An 18047-nucleotide genomic window follows, 5' to 3' on the forward strand; every position below is an offset into this window, starting at 1 on the left:
GCAAGGAAACTTGTATGTCTCATTCTTTTTAAAGAAATTAGCCTCCCACAGTCTTTTAAACCGATAAATATTATTTATTATATCATTGAAGTCCTATTAAAAAAAAAGGTTGTTTTCCTGGCAAAGCAGAGAGGGATGTATGTACCTTCAGAAAAATGTCTTCTGATCTATTGGATCTACAGTATGTTTTGTTAAAAACTGTTCTTTCCAGAGATAATTTTTGGCTTCAGTTTGAGCTAAGTATCATTGCAAGTTGCTTGGTTTATTCATTTGTGGAAGTAGCTGCATAATAAATGTAGATTTTCAAGCTGTAAGCTTGTGTAAGTGGCTTAAAGACTATGAAAAAGGCATTAGGCCAAAGTATAAGCTATACATATTTTTCAGTGAACTACAAAGGTTGGTTATGTGCTTGCATGTCACTTGTGTGGAAATCTCTCCTATTAAATGCAGATATAAGTATCCATACATTATCAGCTGTGATACTGTGGTGCAAGCTGATGTAAAATTACTTTCCTTGAATGTTGTTTGGTTTATTTTTAGTGCACAGTTTGCAGGACTTCTTTGTGAAGAAGAAGGCAATGGTGCAGATAACGTCCAATACTGTGGCTACTGTAAATACCATTTTAGTAAGCTGGTACGTATTTGTTAAATTCTATAAAAAAAAGGTTGCTGACTTTTCCTCTCTGAATTGCTATTAACACTAGAAATAATATTTTTATGTAGCTCAGAAAGTAGATTGTGTCTCATTAAAACAGTGTTTTTAATCACAGTTACAGAAATACTAGCTGAAAATGTTTTTTCTAAGTGGTTACTTTCTAGATGTGTGGGTCATTCCCCTTTGCCAGAAATAGAATGCACATTTACTGTTTGTTTTTTTTTTTTTTTTATCTTGAGTTCCTGTACTGTTTCTTCTGCTATTTAATTAGTTTGCTTCTAGGAATTTATTTCATTTTAGAATAATATTGAATATATTAACTTGCTATCTTGCACATTAGAGGATAAAGAAGCCCTCCATTTCTTTTTGCTGCTGAAAGGAAAAAGGGTTTTTCCTCTTGTTCTAATGCTCACTGTGTAGCCAGTTAGATATTCCTTGCCTGTAAGTTCTTTGAAACAATGAAACAGAACCTCGAGGAAGTGACTTGAGGTTTGATATTTTTTATTTTTATCTTTTAAACAAACAAAAATCTTTGAAATTTCCGCTATTTCAATAGGTTTTGGATCAAATTCTGAAGTCTTTCCTATCACTTCTTACCAGTTTGATAATTCCAGGAATCTGTTTCTGTGTATGTGTTGTGAGTGTGTGGCCTTGAAGGACTTAGTGATATTTTAAAAATGTTACTTATGAATATTGAATTATGAAAATTTTAGTATATCAACTTAAGTACAGATACTGCTGTAAGTGTAGTTAAACTTGCTGATTACTTGTTTTCACTGCTAAAAAAGGTGAATACTTGGGTGACTTCTGAGTAGGTTGCATTGAGGTAAAAACACAAGGCCAATGCACCGTTTTAGCTTTCTAGAAGATAAGCTTGTGCTCTTGTGAATATTGATGAATTTGCTTCATAATGAAAATAAGTCAGGGCTTTCTGGGGCCCTTACTAAGCTAAGGTTTTTAATTATCCTGAGCTAATATGCATATATGTATATTTAAAAGGCAAGTTTAATGATGAAGACATAACTGTATTTGACATGTGATTAGTTAGCTTCCCGTTACGAAGCTATAGAGTTAAGAACAGTAAAGACTGACAAGATAGTTTAAAGTGTTTTAGTGTTTCTTCTAGGATTACTGTGACTGTTGATGCCTGGTAAAATACAGGTGTTTAGTATTTACTACAGAAGATGGTGGGTGGCATATATCTGCTATACCACTGAAAACATTGTTTGGCAAAGCACTGACCTGAAGTGTCTTTGTAATGCTACCTCAGTTATAATAAAATAATATTCGAACACTGACATAGCATGAAGTTTTTGCAGTCCCAGACTGGGCAATTATGTCTGCCACCTTTAAATGCATACATGACTGTAACATTCTGTATCCTATTTTTTAAACCATTTTATTGAAAATACTTCAGTTGGATCACTTGAATAATAAATCATGAAGCCATAAAACAGCCACCTTACAATGCATTTCAGGCATGTGGCAGTGTGGCTTCATGTGATACTCATCTGAGCAGCATCTTCTCTGTTTTATGTTACGCATATTTGAAAATGTGTCTAGCGTCTTTTAACCTTTAAAAAGTGATTATCTCTTTTCTTTGTGGAAAACATATCTTGCCAATTTGTGGAGGTGTAAAAGCTGATACAAGCGTAGGCTTTTTTCCTGGTTTACTTTGGGTAGGCTTGTTAATTGTTCTGAATTTGTAAGTTTTTCAGTGACTGAGTTGTTTTTTTTTCTTCAAGCAGTAAGGCATCTTATCAGTTGAAATGCTTTATGCTTTTTATTTATTCAAATGATTCCTTTTCTCTATCCATAAATATATTTTCTCTTTTTAGAAAAAGAGCAAACGGGGATCTAATAGGTCATATGATCAAAGTTTAAGTGATTCTTCCTCTCACTCTCAGGATAAACATCATGAGAAGGAGAAAAAAGTAAGTGGATTTGTCGTTGCTAATTATGTGGCACATCTGCTTAATAGTAGCATTTTCTGGTAAACTTAAGTTTTGCTGGAAAGCTTGAAAGAAATCTTGTTTCTGAAGCACTGAATAATAAATGACACAGGTGGTAAACTAGAGGTACAAGTGTCCAATGAGGAAACATCTTCAGGTGCATTTATACATGCACCTTCCTATTCTTGTTTATCATCCGTTTTGGGATACACACTGAAACATATCTATTGGGAAGGCTGTTTTATGCAGCTTCCTTTGCTTTACTTTTCCATTAGAGATTTTTTGGGTAGCGTGATTAGGCAGGATAGAAAAACAGAGGTAGACATTTTAGCAAGTGTGCTGCTAAACAGGTGTGTCTGATTTTGTATCCTTGAACCCATTATTTCTCTCTTCACCCAAGAACTGGCATCTCTTGTTAACATATCGTACTGGTACTAGTGGTCAAGCCCACTGTGATGGCAAATATCTTGTCATTCACCTGGGAATCTTCCTGTGAGGGTTTTTAGTACTGCTGGTTTAATAGTTGTCTATTGGAAATCTGTCATGTAAAAGCCACTGATAACAGACAGTGGCACCATAATGCAAATTTGCTTTGGCTCTTTTTTAGCCCTTTAAGAATACGCAAAAGTGGTCACCAGCATATATCCCATACAGCTGATTTAACTTTTCTGTGGGTGTGGGTAGACTTAGTTTTGCATTATTCAAAATCATTACATAAAATTTGAAGTCAGAAAATGTACTGACCAAATGTGTGTTGTATGAAAGAGCTCTATTTATAGTGACAGGAAATTGCATAACAAATGTCAGTCTTCAGACCCTTAGTCTCATTAATATTTGATTTGCTTTTTAAGCTTATTTCCACTTTGGATGGATGTTGTATCTCCAGTGTTCTTGGGTAATTATATATCTGGTTAATGGTGTAGGAGAATAGTTCTGTCTTCATTTGGTAGTGCAGAAGAGATTGCATTGTCTTGTGGTTGTACCTCTAAACCTAAATTTATGACTAAGAAAAGTATGGGGGTTTGGCATATCTTTTTTTCTTAGTAACACACTGGTAGAAAAAAAAACAATCTTGAATTACAGACTACAGAACTACCTTACCAAAAACCTTACAAAATATTTGCCATATTTTGACTAATGTGCTTAGTTTTTCACCAGTGTCGTATTTCAGGTCATGTTTTGTCCAAATACATGAATGGATTTTTACTCGCATTGACAAAACTTTGAACTTGAATTTGAAGAAACCTTCAGGTGTGAGCATGAGGCTCAGTTTCAGTTTTGTACGTCTGTGTAGTGCAAAAAACCTGTTGCTATTGAGTTTTGTTGCGTGGTGTGGTTTTGTTGTTGTGTTTGTTGGTTTGTTTGTTTTTTTAAAGTGCTTTGGAGATACTGTCGTAATACCTGGAAATCTTCAGGGCATACTTGGAGGGACTTTGTAACAGTGTGTTCAGCCAATATATCAGCTGTTTTCTTCTGTTTGCTGCTCAGTTTCTCCTGCTCTGGAAGTGTTTTGATGTGGATCTTCTAGAAATAGTTAATGTTGTGGCTTGCCTTTGCAAGTCCTGGCTTTTTTCTGTGGCTTGAAGTTTGCTAGAAATTGGATATGAAAGTTTCTTCTACCTTTTATGAACTGAAACATGGCAATCTGAAAGATCTCATGATCTGATTTGAGCCTGGGGTGGCATGGTGTAGGGTGAGGAGTCCCTGCCCATGGCAGGGGGGTTGGAGCTACATGATCTTAAGGTCCTTTCCAACCCTAACTATTCTATGATTCCATCTGTAATACTAAGTGAAGCAGTGCAGTTTGAAGCACTAACCTATTACTTAACATTCGTTGGTTCGCATGGTACCTTACAGCATGTTCACTTATCAAGTTTAATTTGCTTTGTATGTTGCGTAATAACAAAACACTACTCTAGCTAAAACCACCAAATGTGAAGAAAGTTGCAGTTTCCTAAAGCTGTTGTTCACATAACTTTCTGCGGCTATAGGCTTTTTGTTTGGCGTTTTTAACCTTACATTCCACAGTTAAAGAATGGCCTTTGCATTGCAAAATACTACTCCTCAGTCAATGAATTCTATGTGGTGTGGAGGCACATTCTCTTGATAAATTTAACTACCTTCGGCATATGATATGTTATTTGATACAGTATATCAAATATACACTGTATCTTGGGGTAGTAAGGTTAGGATGACTTACTGTATTTTCCTCTTACGTAAATCTGTTTGGAATCTAGATTGTTGTCACGTTACAGAAAAAATGTGTATCTTTCTTCCCAGATACGGCATCTCATGTGTTGTGTCCTTATTTCTGTCCATCCCCTGTCTGTGGTGTTGTGTGCCTCCTCCTTTTTCCCCCAGAAGCACTATATTTTCTACTATTATCTTTCATCTTTGTTCTTTGGAATTTTGGGTCATCTCAACTTCAGGCATTCTTAAATCTTTCTCTTTTGCCAAGCAGAAGCCATATGAGTTGAGGATTAGAACCTTTTTTATTGCATAGACCTCAGAAGCTGTCCATATGCTTATAAAATCTTACTCTTCATTAAGAAGAGGTTGATCTGAAAATGTCGATATGGATAGCTGTCATTTCTGCAAATAGACACTGAGTTGAAAGTATGTGTTTTCCTTCAAATGATGTACTTTGTCTCTTCTAGACATTGTGCTCACAAACTTGATAGCAAAATATAAGGGTAGAATAATACAAAAAAAACTAAACCTTCGGTATGATTTAATTTTAATGAGGAATTTGAAGCTACAGAATAAATAGCTTAGTTATATTCTGATTACTGTTGCACTAAGTATTTTTTGTTTCTATGGCAGAGCCGTTAGTTGGAAGTTAATTAAAGATGCGTCTGTATGCCTCATAAGTAGGGTTGTAGTATGTTGCTTGTCATCCCGTTGTAATACCCCTTTTTTCAGGGTCCAAGTGTTTACTTCAAGCTTTTAGGGGAAAAACTGAGACCATCATGAGGCTTTGGAAGAACACCTTGCTTTACTCATGGTCCTGGCAACCTTATCTGTGGAAGGGACTAAAGAAGGAACCAAACACATCTGCAACTGACCTTTGCGTAAAGGAAGTCTTTCTTGCCACTTAGGTGAAAATTAGGCAAGCTTACGAGCATATATGTTTATGACTTCTGAAAAATGTGAATTTACTGCATAGTAAGTAACTATTACGTAGCCGCTGAATTACACAAATTCCTTTTCTACTAAAGGTCTTTCAGCTTTGGTCTGGGCTGAGCAGGAAGTGGAAATTTAAAACTCCCTGGTATGATGGCTAATATGATGCAAATTAAACAAAAAGGGGCTTGTAACTGAAGACTTCAAATATGTAAGAAGTGGTGACTGAAGAGGGGAAAAAAGAACAAAATAGTGACGAGGAACCTCAGGGCGCTATTACAGAAGTTGGAGGGTGTCAGAGGAGAACCTCATATGCAGGAGCCAGGACAAGTGTTCTAAACACTGAGTTACTGGCTAAAGGAAATGCATTATGGGCATGATCTTGCTGCTTATCCTGTTCTTCAAGGAATGTTACAGCTCCCCTAATTTTGGGGGGAGAAACTTGAACATCTAAGAAGAGTTTGAGACACTGCATGACCTACAGTGTGTTCCACTGTAACTGTGAGTTTGTTAAGTGTGTGAGAAGGTAAAACTTGTGAACTGCATAAACTTTCCCAGTATGTTGTGAGGGACCTTACATTCATGTCAGGACTATGAATTTCATTTGGGAGAAAGGCACTTCATGCTTTTTAATGTATTTTAATGCTCTGTGTGGGCTGTTACAAATCAAGTCCTAAACACTCAGATCAAGTGTTTATTATGATGCCTCCCTGTATGAATAACTGACTGTGAAAAGATAAAATTGACCTGCCATGCATCATGTAAGATTCTGTGGCAAAACCAGGGACATACTGCAGTTCTTGAGTTACCATTCAGCTATGGTTTCCTTTTTTTCTCTTTGGGGGAAAAGAAAAAAATTAACATTTTTCTGGTTTAGTCCTGAAGAATAAATTTATAGCACAGTATAAAGCAAAGTGTTGCAAAGGCAATTCTGTCATTCCTCTGTTAATTGCCTTGTTTCATAAACTTAATGCTGTTACTTGAACACTGTGGGTTTTGTGTAGCTTTTTTTGGGGGGGGGAGTGGGGGTGGAGGAGTGCCAGACTGATCTCAATAATGTAGTATCCCACTGCATTTTTATAAAAGTTTTTGTTAATCAGTTTAATAGATCTGACTGTTTAATCCTCAGCTGTTCTTGTAGTATAAAGCAAAATTGTAAGAATGGTAAAGATAACTAGAAGAAAAGTGATCTAATGCTAGATCAATATTATTCAAATGAGAGTGGTGTGGTATGGATAGTGATGCTTGTCCATGTTGATTTCTTCCAAATTCTGTTCAATTAAAGGGAAAGAAGCCTGTAAAACACATTTAAAGATGGGTCAATAAGTATATACCATATGTAGCTCAGTGTATATATAAATGGTCTTTAATATCTATCCATGAGCTGCAGAACCTGGTTTTGTTTCCTAACAAAATTTCTGGATTTTGTGTGTTGAAAGTCTCATTACCTGGGAGACTGGCAGAGTGTGTCTGTGTAAACAAAATGTCGTTAGAAAGCTACTCTGAGTATATTCCATAATATGTATCTTCGAAGTCTGCATGATTAAGAGCAGAGAAGGCATCTTGTTTGATTTGTTGCCTGCTGAAGTTCTGTGTTAACTTGTGCTGTATTCTGTGTCAGCTTGACAAAGTATACAGCGCACATTTTATTTTAGTAAGAGGAAAAGTAGGAACTTCTGTTTAGACTATCATGCTTATCATGGAATTACTGATTTGACTACTTTGTAACATGTTATTAAAGTAACTTAATGTTACTTTAAAGTAACTTAATGTAAGTTAATGTAAGTTAAAGTAACTTAATGTTACTTTAATGTTACTTAAAGTAACATGTCATTGTGTTATTACATCATCATAATATTTGAAGCTCTGGAACAGGTTGCCCAAAGAAGTGTAAGTGCTCCGTCTCTGGCGGTATTCAAGGCCAGGTTGGACAAAGCCTTGGGCAACATGGTCTAGTGTGAGGCATCCCTGCCCATGGCAGTGGGGTTGCCCTTTGATGATTTTAAGGTCCTTTCGAGCCCAAACCATTCTGTGATTCTGTGATTTATTATGGAAAAAAGAGTAACGCTAACCTTGACATAACAAATGCCTCATAATTGTATTAAGCTTGGCACCTGGGATTAGTTAATTACTTTGAAATCAAAATGACAAATGCACTACCCTTGGGTATACCTAAAAACTACCCTTTAAGCTGTAGGATTTTGGGACACTGTGTTAGTTGCAGTTGTCTTTTTTCCTTCAAAGTCTACATTTTGGTCTTCTACTTTGCACTGTGAGAGAAATCTAAGTCAAACCCAACCCCAGCAGAACCTGTGCATGAAGTAATAGTTATTAGTAACAATGATAACTCTGTAGGCTGTAAAACTGAAATTCCATGGGTAGCAAAAATCCACAGACATTCATCTGAAGAAGTTCTGTTATCTATTTGTTTCTTTCATTGAGCTCCTACTTCACTGTGGTTTTTATAGGTGTCTCTTGAGCAGTACTGCGAGAATCAGAATTTTGAGTAGGTCTGTACTATAGCAAGTTCTTCCTCTGCTCATCAGATGAGTAGTGTTTTTTTAAAAGAAAAATCACATTGTTAGTCCAGATGTCTTCCTTAGGCTGCAGGAATCAACCAAAAGACTGTCTGCTTCACTGAAAAATTGCTGTGATATTCTTGAGATGTAATGAGGTGTTAATCTTATTTATTTTGTTGTTTATTATTTCTGCTATTGTTACATATGTCCTGATTTTGGCTGGGATAGAGTAATTTTCTTCTGAGTAGCTTGTGCAGTACTGTGGTTTGGATTTAGTCTGAGAACAACACTGATAACGCACCGATGTTTTAGTTGTTGCTAAGTAATGCTTACCCCGATGAAGGACTTTCTCAGTCTCACAGTCTGTCAGTGAGCTGGGGCACAAGTAGCCAGGAGTAAGCAGAGAGAGGATGCCTGACCCAAACTAGCCAAAGAGGTATTCCATAGCACAGCATGTTATTCCCAGTATATAAAGTGAGGGGGAGTTACCTGAAAGGGCAGATCACTGCTCAGGGATGAACTGGGCATTGTTCAGCAGCTGATGCGCAATTGTATTGTGTATCACTTGTGTTTATTCCTTCTATTTCCTATTATTACTACTATTATATCTTACTTTTATGTACATTATTAAACTATTTTATCTCAACCCATGGGTTTTGTACTTTTTTTTTCAACTCTCCTCCCCATCCCACTGGGGAGTGGTGAGGTGTGAGCGAGCGGCTATGTGGTACTTAGTTGCTGGCTGAGTTTAAACCACAACAGTGTATTACTTCAGTTTCACCAGCATCTTCCCAAAATTTTAAGAAAAGACTTTAAGAAAAGACACTCCTCAGTGTTTGTGCTCTGCCACATTATAAGATAGAGGAGAGTAACATCTGAATAACTGGAGTGAATGGTAAGCTGGACTTTAAAGAAATGTGGATGTTTCTTGGTTGAGAAAATTATGCAATGTTGTTTGTCTTAATTTAAAAACTAGATGACACCTGAATATTAAAAATAGGTCATTAAGGTTAGTGCTTGTTTTCTGTTTCTGTTTGAGTAATGTACCTTCATGCACCAATTCTGTAGCTATAACTCTGAGGGATGTAGAAGTAAAAGGTGCTTTAAGATGTTCTTTTTCTTTGCTTTGAATCCTAGATTAATAAAGATTATTTGTACTTTGTTGACTGCATAATAGTTTCTAGAATATAATCTTGATAATTTTCAATGAAACTGTATGTATATGTGGTAAAATGTTTTGAGTGCTGGTAGACCACATGCAGTTAAAGATGATCTGCAATGGTAAGCTGAGCCAGGATAAACATATTCTTTTTACCATTCCATTTACCTATTTCTTAACATATATTTGATGGATATCTTCAAGTTACGTCACAGACAGGAGAGCATTTCACAGTATGTAACATAACACATATTAAACAGTTTTAAATACTTGCAATTTTTATAGGAATAAATGGAGATGAGCATAAATAGTTGTTTTAGTTAATCCTGAATCGTTTTTGAAGTTATAACGTGCTACTCAAATATTTAGGACCGCGTATCCATCACTAACCATTAATATTAAACAGTGTAAATAACAGAAAAAGCTCATTTTAATGTTAAATTTCCAAAGAAGAGTAGCATATTCTTAGTAAAAGTTGTGCATTAGTCTTGCGTCTAAGAGAAGCTTTGACTGGCATTTTTGTCAGTGATTTTTGAGTCTTTTTACCATTGACAGTTAAAATTCTGACCATGATCTGACCATTATCCCTGAATTGAAGTGAGTTTTTAAGTCTTTTAAGTAATTGTAGAAAGGAATAGTACTTAAGAACAACTTTTGTGCTTAGAACTGACTATGAATGTATTTGAATAATGCTGGCAGTAGTGTTCCACCTCCACCTGTAAACTGTCCTGAGCCTATCTCCTTTTATTACTGCGACTGCAGCAGTGCTGCTACTGTATTTAATTTACCTGTTGTGGTTTATACCGTATAAAATGATAGATAGATGTATGCCTGAGCAAGGGCCATTCTTGTCAAAACAAGATAAATTAAGATTTGAATTTGAACTTGAGGACCATAGGCATTTTTCATTCTGGAATTGTTATGGTTATATTACTAGTAGCTGCCAGTCACAAATAAGAGGCCAAGCAGGTCTTGTGTTGGGAATTAGCAAGAACTGTGTGCAGCTTTCTGTTAAAGACGTTAGTTGTGATGGTGACAGCTCTGGATTTGCAAGCTTCAGTGATGAAGAGATAGTGCAAAATATCCATAAAAGACAAAAGCACAAATCTGAGTACTCTGTGCTAATAGAATGTTCTGAAACATTTGAATTATTTGAGGGAGTCAGAAACAGTGGCTGAAGAATTAGTGATTTAGACATTCCGATGACTTTCCTCACAGGAATCATAGGATCACAGAATAGTTAGGGTTGGAAAGGACCTTAAGATTAGCTATTTCCAATGCCCCTGCCATGGGCAGGGATGCCTCGCACTAGACCATGTCACCCAAGATTCTGTCCAACCTGGCCTTGAACACTGCCAGGGATGGAACATTTACCACTTACTTGGGCAACCTGTTCCAGTGCCTCACCACTCTCATAGTAAAGAACTTCTTCCTTATATATAACCTGAATTTGAAAATGTTGTTGAGGTTTGAAAACTTTGCACAACCAGAGGTAGTGGGGGGAGGGGTGTGTGTGTGTGTTATGATTTTTGTAATAGAGAAGGGGATAAAAATGGTATTTTTGTTTTAGGTCAGCCCAAGCAGTTTTGTTTGAAAGGCTGGTCACTGGTGCTTGCTGATAGTGTGCATGTGTTTTAATTCTTCCAAAATAGAAGTTAGTCTCCTGATCCCTGGGCAGATGAGCTCTTACTCCTCCGTCCTGTGTCTGCCTCCTCTTGTCCCTGTTACTGCCTGTTTCATGCTCCTTCACTGAACTAACTTAATTCACTAAAACAGCAGAAAACTATCCGCTTTGGGTTTTGTTGCTGCTTTTTAGCAGTTTGAATTGGCACACAGAAACTCTGACAAGCTAAGCAGTGTGGGAGGGGTGAGAGACGGGTCAGGAAACCTTTTTTTTTTCTTTGTAACAGTGAACTGTTAAATGCCAAACTTCAGAAGGTAGCTTAATGAAATGAAGTACTGTGGTAACCTCTTTGGAGAGGGCTGTGACTTCCTGAGACAAAAATGAATTGCAAATAAGTGTAAATACCTTGAACAAGTTAAATGATACTTCCACATGGTAATGTTATGGATTAATAATGCCATTAGGGAAAAGCTGAACCCATCCATTCCATCTGTCCTGGAAGTTATTATTCACTTGTATTATTCAGTCTTCCCAGACATTAAGGTCCAAACTGTGGAAAGATATATTTGATAACATTTATTCTGTTGATAACAGATTGGAGCTTACATAAAATCATACATGTATCCTTAATCTGATGTTTCAGTGAGATTGTGTTCAGTCAGTAGTCTGATAAATGTTTCCTCTGAAAGTACGGTAAAGAAAATGAGTAAGTGCTGATCTTTAGAGTGATCCAATATGTAAATGAGCTAAAAACCAGAAGAGCTGGAACCAGCTGTATTTGTGAAATCGTATTATGTAAAAGTTTTGTAGATTGAACCTTTGTGAAAGAAAGAGAAGCAATGAAAGTGTGCTTTTTTCCCCTTCTTCACCTCCTGCTCACTGTCCCACAAGAGGGCAATGTACAGAAGGTGCCACAGAATTCTAGAAATCTTGTACCATATTTATATTCTTATCTTGCAGCGTGTAGCTATTGGAATTAAGAAGGTATTACATACTTTTTTAGATAAGAAGCAAAACCCAAAAATGAGATCCCTTGTGATAAATAAAGCTTTCTGATTAATCATGACATATGAACTCAAGGTATTTTGTATTGGTATTTAGCTACATCATAAATCAGGGCTCTTCAAGTTCTAGGATGAATAATGTTATAGCTGTTTACCCGATGGCTGCATGGCCACTGCACCTTATTTTTCTTAAAATAAGTAAGGTTTCAGGAGCTGCCTGAATCTGATCCTGTTGAGCTTACGTATTTGTGGCCACGATTGAAGTTTCCTTTGTCAACTTTGTAGCTAGCTGTGTAATTTTTAATGTATTCTTCCGCTGAATGTTTCTTCTGCTAAATCCTGTTCTTACAGAATGTAGCAGCTCTGCAACTATGTTAACGTACAGATGTTTGGAACATCTGAACTCATGCCTATGAATCTTCAAAAAAAATTGAGTATATAAATGGAATACATTAGGTTCTGCCTGCCCTCCAGGGCTCCCTTAGCTTTCACTTATTAGCAATATTATTTTCAGTCCTTATTAAGTAATTTCTCCCCTTTTTTTTGCCTTACAGTAAAGATTGTAAAAGGTCAGACACTCGATTCCACTTTCCCTACAATGGTGGGTTTGCATGTAGAAAAGTGAAAAGCATACAGTGAGTTGTGCATGAAGGGCCAGCTGTCTGTTCTTTTTCTGGCAGTAGAGAAGATGGCTAGTTTTTGTGTCATTTGAGACACACCTGATTGAAAGCTGTCATACTTGTTAATATTGTGGGAATTCATATCCCTCTGTTACTCCTTTTCTAGATCCAAAAGTGAATATTTCAGAACTCTTACTGTGCTTTGTATGCATCTTTATGGTGAGAAGAGGGTGCAACTGCAAGGAGGCACTTTGTGAGAACTAAATCTCTTCATCTCAGCAGGTTGTTGCTGATTTTTTCTTATCAGTGCAAAACCTTAGCATTCCTGTCAAAGGTTTTCCTGCAATGAAATGTTCTCCACTTCTTTGATGTTATTTGCATCTGGAATCAATTCACATTCAGAAGTAGGACTTCTGAACTTTGGAAGAAAAAAGAAAAGAAAAAAAAAGAGGAAAGATTGTTACAGGAGGTAGAATGTAAAAAAGGAGGAGGGAATTTAGAGTTAAGGACAGGAGATCTTTGTATGAGATCTTTGTATGCAAAGAGTCTTTGGGTGGGGTACCCTTCCAGTGGCCTTGAGTGGTAAGCTGTAACCTTGGCAAGCTGGCAAGTTTTGTGTTGATGTTTTGGATCTGGGAAAAGAATTTGTGGTTGCTGATGTTTCACTTTACAGAACTTAAAGCATTTTCTTTCCAGGCTCAGCCGTTTATACCCCTCCGTTTCCCCTGTTTTTGTATCCCTCTTTCCTTCTTCTTGACACATCCTTTTCTGTTGAGACTACTATCAAAGTGATTTCAGTACGTTACAGAATGTAATTTGAAGGCCTCCTGACTATTCCTTTGATCAGAATTCTATGTTTCTTTGCCTTTCAGACAAAATTAACACTGGAAGTAAAGGAACACTAGAAAGTCAACAGAAGAGATTGTAAAACATGTTTATTTAAATGTTTCCTATTGTTTACTGATATTGCTGTGAAATCTCATCTTAAAGTATATTAAAGTCATTCCCCGCTGGCTCCAAAATTATAAATAAAAAAAAATTCTTTATGGGGATTTGAATTTCTTAGTAAAATGATGAAAGCTAAAGAAACTCAGGCAGTGGCTTAGATTTCCATTTCATAACTTCCTTCTTGAGGCTTGTTTGGGGTTCAGTGAAGTTGTTTAGTTTATGTAAACATGTACACTGATGATACAGTAAGATGGTAACTAGCACTGATGAAAGGCTTTTGGATTACCAGATTTGGATGGTAACATGGCAGTCTTGGTGTAGATGCTTCTGTTTTCATCCCTGCTTGTTTTCTAGTAGTATGAGTATCAATTCTGAGTCTGTTACATTCAATAAATTATTGAATAGACTGTGCAGTGCATTTGGTTCCCTCCTCTCTGTATTTCTTTTCTTCCAAATGTGTATTTTCCAGGCCTAAAAAGACCCAAACAAACAATCCATACTCCAAAAAATACCCCAAAGAAAACAGAAACAACATCTGTGGTCTAAATCTCCCTAACAAGCCTATGAGGATGATCAGGGGACTGGAGCACCTCCCATATGAAGACAGCCTGAGAAAGTTTGTGCTGTTCAGCCTAGAGAAGAGAAGGCTGCATGGAGACCTCATAGCAGCCTTCCAGTATCTGAAGGGGGCCTATAGGGATGCTAGGGATGGACTGTTCATTAGGGACTGTAGTGATAGGACAAAGGATAATGGGTTAAAACTTAAGGGAAGTTTAGATTGGATATAAGGAAGAAATTCTTTACTTTAAGGGTGGTGAGGCACTGGAATGGGTTGCCCAGGGCAGTTGTGAATGCTCCACCCCTGGCACTGTTCAAGGCCAGGCTGGAGGAGGCCTTGGGTGACATGGTTTAGTGTGAGGTGTCCCTGCCCATGGCACGGGGGTTGGAACTAGATGATCTTAAGGTCCTTTCCAACCCTAACTATTCTATGATTCTATGTTAGGTTTTGAACAACTGGAATTCTACCTTATGGTATATAATGTTGTAATTATGACACCTGCACACTTTGCTATGAAAAACAAAACTCCACATTGCTATCCAAGCAGCACACTGAGGGGAAAAAAACAGTAACCAAGTTCACTTCAGTGTATGAAAAAAACAAACGTAGAAATCCCCATCAGACTTTTGGACCTTCCTTAGAGTTTTAAGAAGCATATAAGCATCCAAAGGACTTTGCATATTGTATTCTAGCAAGTATGTTTTTGCATGATATTTTGGTGAAGATGGCTTTGGTACTGCATGAATTTTCTTGACTAAGCTGGCAAAATTGTAAGTTCTTTCATGAGAGTGGTTATGCAGTTGCTGTTGAGCAATTTCCGTTTTCTTTAGGGAGTCTGGGTAATAATTTTGATAGTTAAAGATCAGCATGGATAATTTTTAAGATTGAAAACAGTTACTGAGTTTTCATATGGCTATTCAGAATTAAACATTTTATGTTGTCTTCATCTTTTCAAGCTCTCAGTGGGAGTATAAAAGCCCCTGTGCCAATACATACGTATGCATTTTTTGGGTAGCTTTCTGTTGAAGCACTCATTCTGAACAAATGACCATAGATCATGCTGTTCTGCTGTGTTTTGTGTGTGTGTTCACATATACCTAATAAAGAAGCAAAATACTTAAGTGCCAGTAGTTTACAAGTAACTTTCTCTGCAGTTTTCCTGCATTTTCTGATGTTGGCTGTCTAAATAAACCATATTATGATACTGTGGGAAAAGTGACCTTGGTAAAAAAACTTAACTTGGTAAAAATACTGAACTCCTGTGTTCTAAGTTGAATTGTTAATTTTGTCAGACTTGGGCTTTTTCTTTGTGTTTGAATTATTTAAACAAAGACAGTTTGGGTCTGCATCTGTAATCCTTGAAGGATTGATATCTACCAGTATTGAAGACTTCTTTTATAGTCTAGAGACTCCGGGTTAAGCAGTTATTTTCTGTCTGTTTGCAAAATTTCATTCACACTGCCAGTGATTCATGTTGTATTTAAAATAAATAAATTCTCATGCTCTTCTAGAAAGCAGACTTCAGTGGTATAGCTTTCGGTATTTTGTCCAGTTTAACATGGAAGATACTTACTTAGTATGTAAACTGTATGCACCCTTTTGGGGAATGAAATCTAAATCAAATTTCACATTGTTATGCATAAAGATGGCAGTAGTGGAGCCAAAGCTAAACTTGGCTTAATTTGCAGTAGTATCCCAGTAAAAAATACCGTGCAGGTGCAGAAATGCAGGAAGATCAAAATTGTTGGTGAGAAATGCAGGAAAAATTCTGTCTCTAAAAACAGAGACAGCCATGTCTCTGTTTTTAATCAAGTTTCTTTTGATGATTAATTTATTATTTAGAAGATGGATAAATTAACAGCAGTGGATTCATAAATGCTGCCTATAATTGAAGAATTTCAGTTTGTGTACTTTGAAAACAAATATAAATTTTTTTTGCTTTTATAAAATTTTATTATAAAAATTCCAAAAAAATAATGTTTACATTAAAATAGTGCAGGATGTTATTACTCTCTCAAATTTTGATAACACGTGATGCTACATAAAATGAGTTATGCTAAAGATGAAGCTGAACTTAGACTGTATTCTCTTTTGTAACTTACAGAAATATAAAGAGAAAGATAAACACAAGCAAAAATATAAGAAGCAGTCGGAGTCCTCACCATCCTTGGTTCCATCTCTTACTGTAACTACAGAGAAAGTAAGTCAATGTGTTTTTCCTCCTCTTCCACTTCAATTACTTATGACGAAATTTCATGATGTAATCATTCCATTATATATACAGGAGCTTTCTAATGCTATAGATTCTGTAATTATCAGTCATGCTTGGTATTTTTCCTATTGCATAAAATCCCAAAATACTTTGAGATTTATCATATGGAGAACAGCTTAAGAGTTTTGTACTAGAGCAGTGAGTGATTCAATGACCTCAGTCAGGTGCCACTGATGGTCCAGTAAGTTTTATTTCATTGACTTATGTTTAATAATTTGAGAAGTTTTAGAAAATCTTTCCTTTGAAATTCACTTGTGTGTGCTGAGCTGTCACTGAACCTATAAGCATTTAAGCTGGTAATTAGTGAAATTACAGCTCATGCTTCATCTACTTGTAATATCACATTGCCTTTTTAGCAGTCTGCTCCATTAGGCTCTGTGGTCTTTCCTTCCTATTCATTTGCTAGCAAATACCTAACTCAGAGGACAACATAGAGAGTTAAATAGTGACAGATCTCATTGCACTCTACAAGATGCTCCATGAGCATTAGGTGGACAGCCTGCCCCACTATGGTCTTCACCATGGACTATAGGGGAATGGGCATCAGCTCTGGTGCCTGGAGCATCTCCTCCCCCTACTTCTTCACTGACCTTGGTGTCTGCAGAGCTGTTAGTCTCACTCATCTCTCTGTCTGCAGTTACTCGTGGGCAGCAACTTGTCCCCCTCTTAACTATGTTATCCCAGGGGTGGTACCACATTTCTGGTGGGTTCAGCCTTGGGCGAGCTGCTCGTCTGTCTTGGAGCTGTCTGGCATTTGCTCCATCAGACATAGGGCCAGAAGCCACATCTGTAGCATCCCTGCTACCAAAACCTTGCTATAAAAACCCAATGCAATGTGACAGTTTTTATTGAAGTTAGGTTGTAGAACACTTTGAATAGTATTGACTGGTCCATGTTATTCGTTATTTCCTTTTATTAATTTGTCCTGAGCATATTCCTCTTTATCAGAGACAACTTGCAAACTTCATAGCCTGTAAAAGAAACTTGCCACCCTTCTTGTGTGGGAAGTTCCTTTAAACGCTACGTTTTTTCGTTTAGGTTTTATGCTATATATGATCATATCTTTTTTCAGTTACATCATACATCATAATAAATTTTAACGAAATGTTGTTGCATTATTGTACATTGGTGTAAAAGTTAAATAAAATATATTGAAATACTGGTTATTTTTGAATCCTACTTACTGCAATATGCTTTTAATGTTGAACAAAGATTCTGTTCTTCTGCTGACCTGTTTTCTAATTGCTTTGTCCTCCTCAGACTTTTTCTAATGACAAGGTTTACAACTCAGTGGTGTGTACTTTAGGAAGGCGAACAAGAGAAAAATCTCATGTTAGCAAACTTCTATTAAACCCAGTTAGGGACTGATAGTCTTCCTGAGTTGTTGGCCATACTGATAATCGAGATTGTACTACATATGTATGTATAGCAAGTCAAATAAATTTTTGCAGGTAAATCTATAGGATTTATAATAGGAGCATTTTAAATATTTTTATGTTCTTTTGAATACCTAAACCTCACCTCTTTATAGTCTTAAGAATAATAAAATAGATAACATTAAAAAAAATGTTGCAACTCCTATGGTCAATAGCCAGGTAGAGCTAGAGCAAAT

The 18047-nt window shown here is 36.6% G+C and overlaps 1 protein-coding gene across 4 annotated transcripts in view; it reads left to right on the forward strand.

The window, feature by feature from the left end:
* MLLT10 (MLLT10 histone lysine methyltransferase DOT1L cofactor) overlaps window positions 1-18047 on the forward strand; it is a 129951-nt gene that overhangs the window by 43482 nt on the left and 68422 nt on the right. For all 4 annotated transcript variants that reach the window (XM_057432614.1, XM_057432617.1, XM_057432618.1 and 1 more), the window contains exons 7-9: window positions 541-634; window positions 2494-2589; window positions 16268-16363. In XM_057432614.1, the coding sequence (XP_057288597.1) occupies window positions 541-634; window positions 2494-2589; window positions 16268-16363 (286 nt within the window). The remainder of the gene's footprint in view (window positions 1-540; window positions 635-2493; window positions 2590-16267; window positions 16364-18047) is intronic.

This window comes from Pezoporus wallicus, unplaced genomic scaffold (genome assembly GCF_028554395.1).
Source record: "Pezoporus wallicus isolate ANWC-B61680 ecotype Strahan unplaced genomic scaffold, APGP_CSIRO_Pwel_v1 scaffold_2584, whole genome shotgun sequence".
In the NCBI taxonomy this organism is placed as follows: domain Eukaryota; kingdom Metazoa; phylum Chordata; class Aves; order Psittaciformes; family Psittacidae; genus Pezoporus; species Pezoporus wallicus.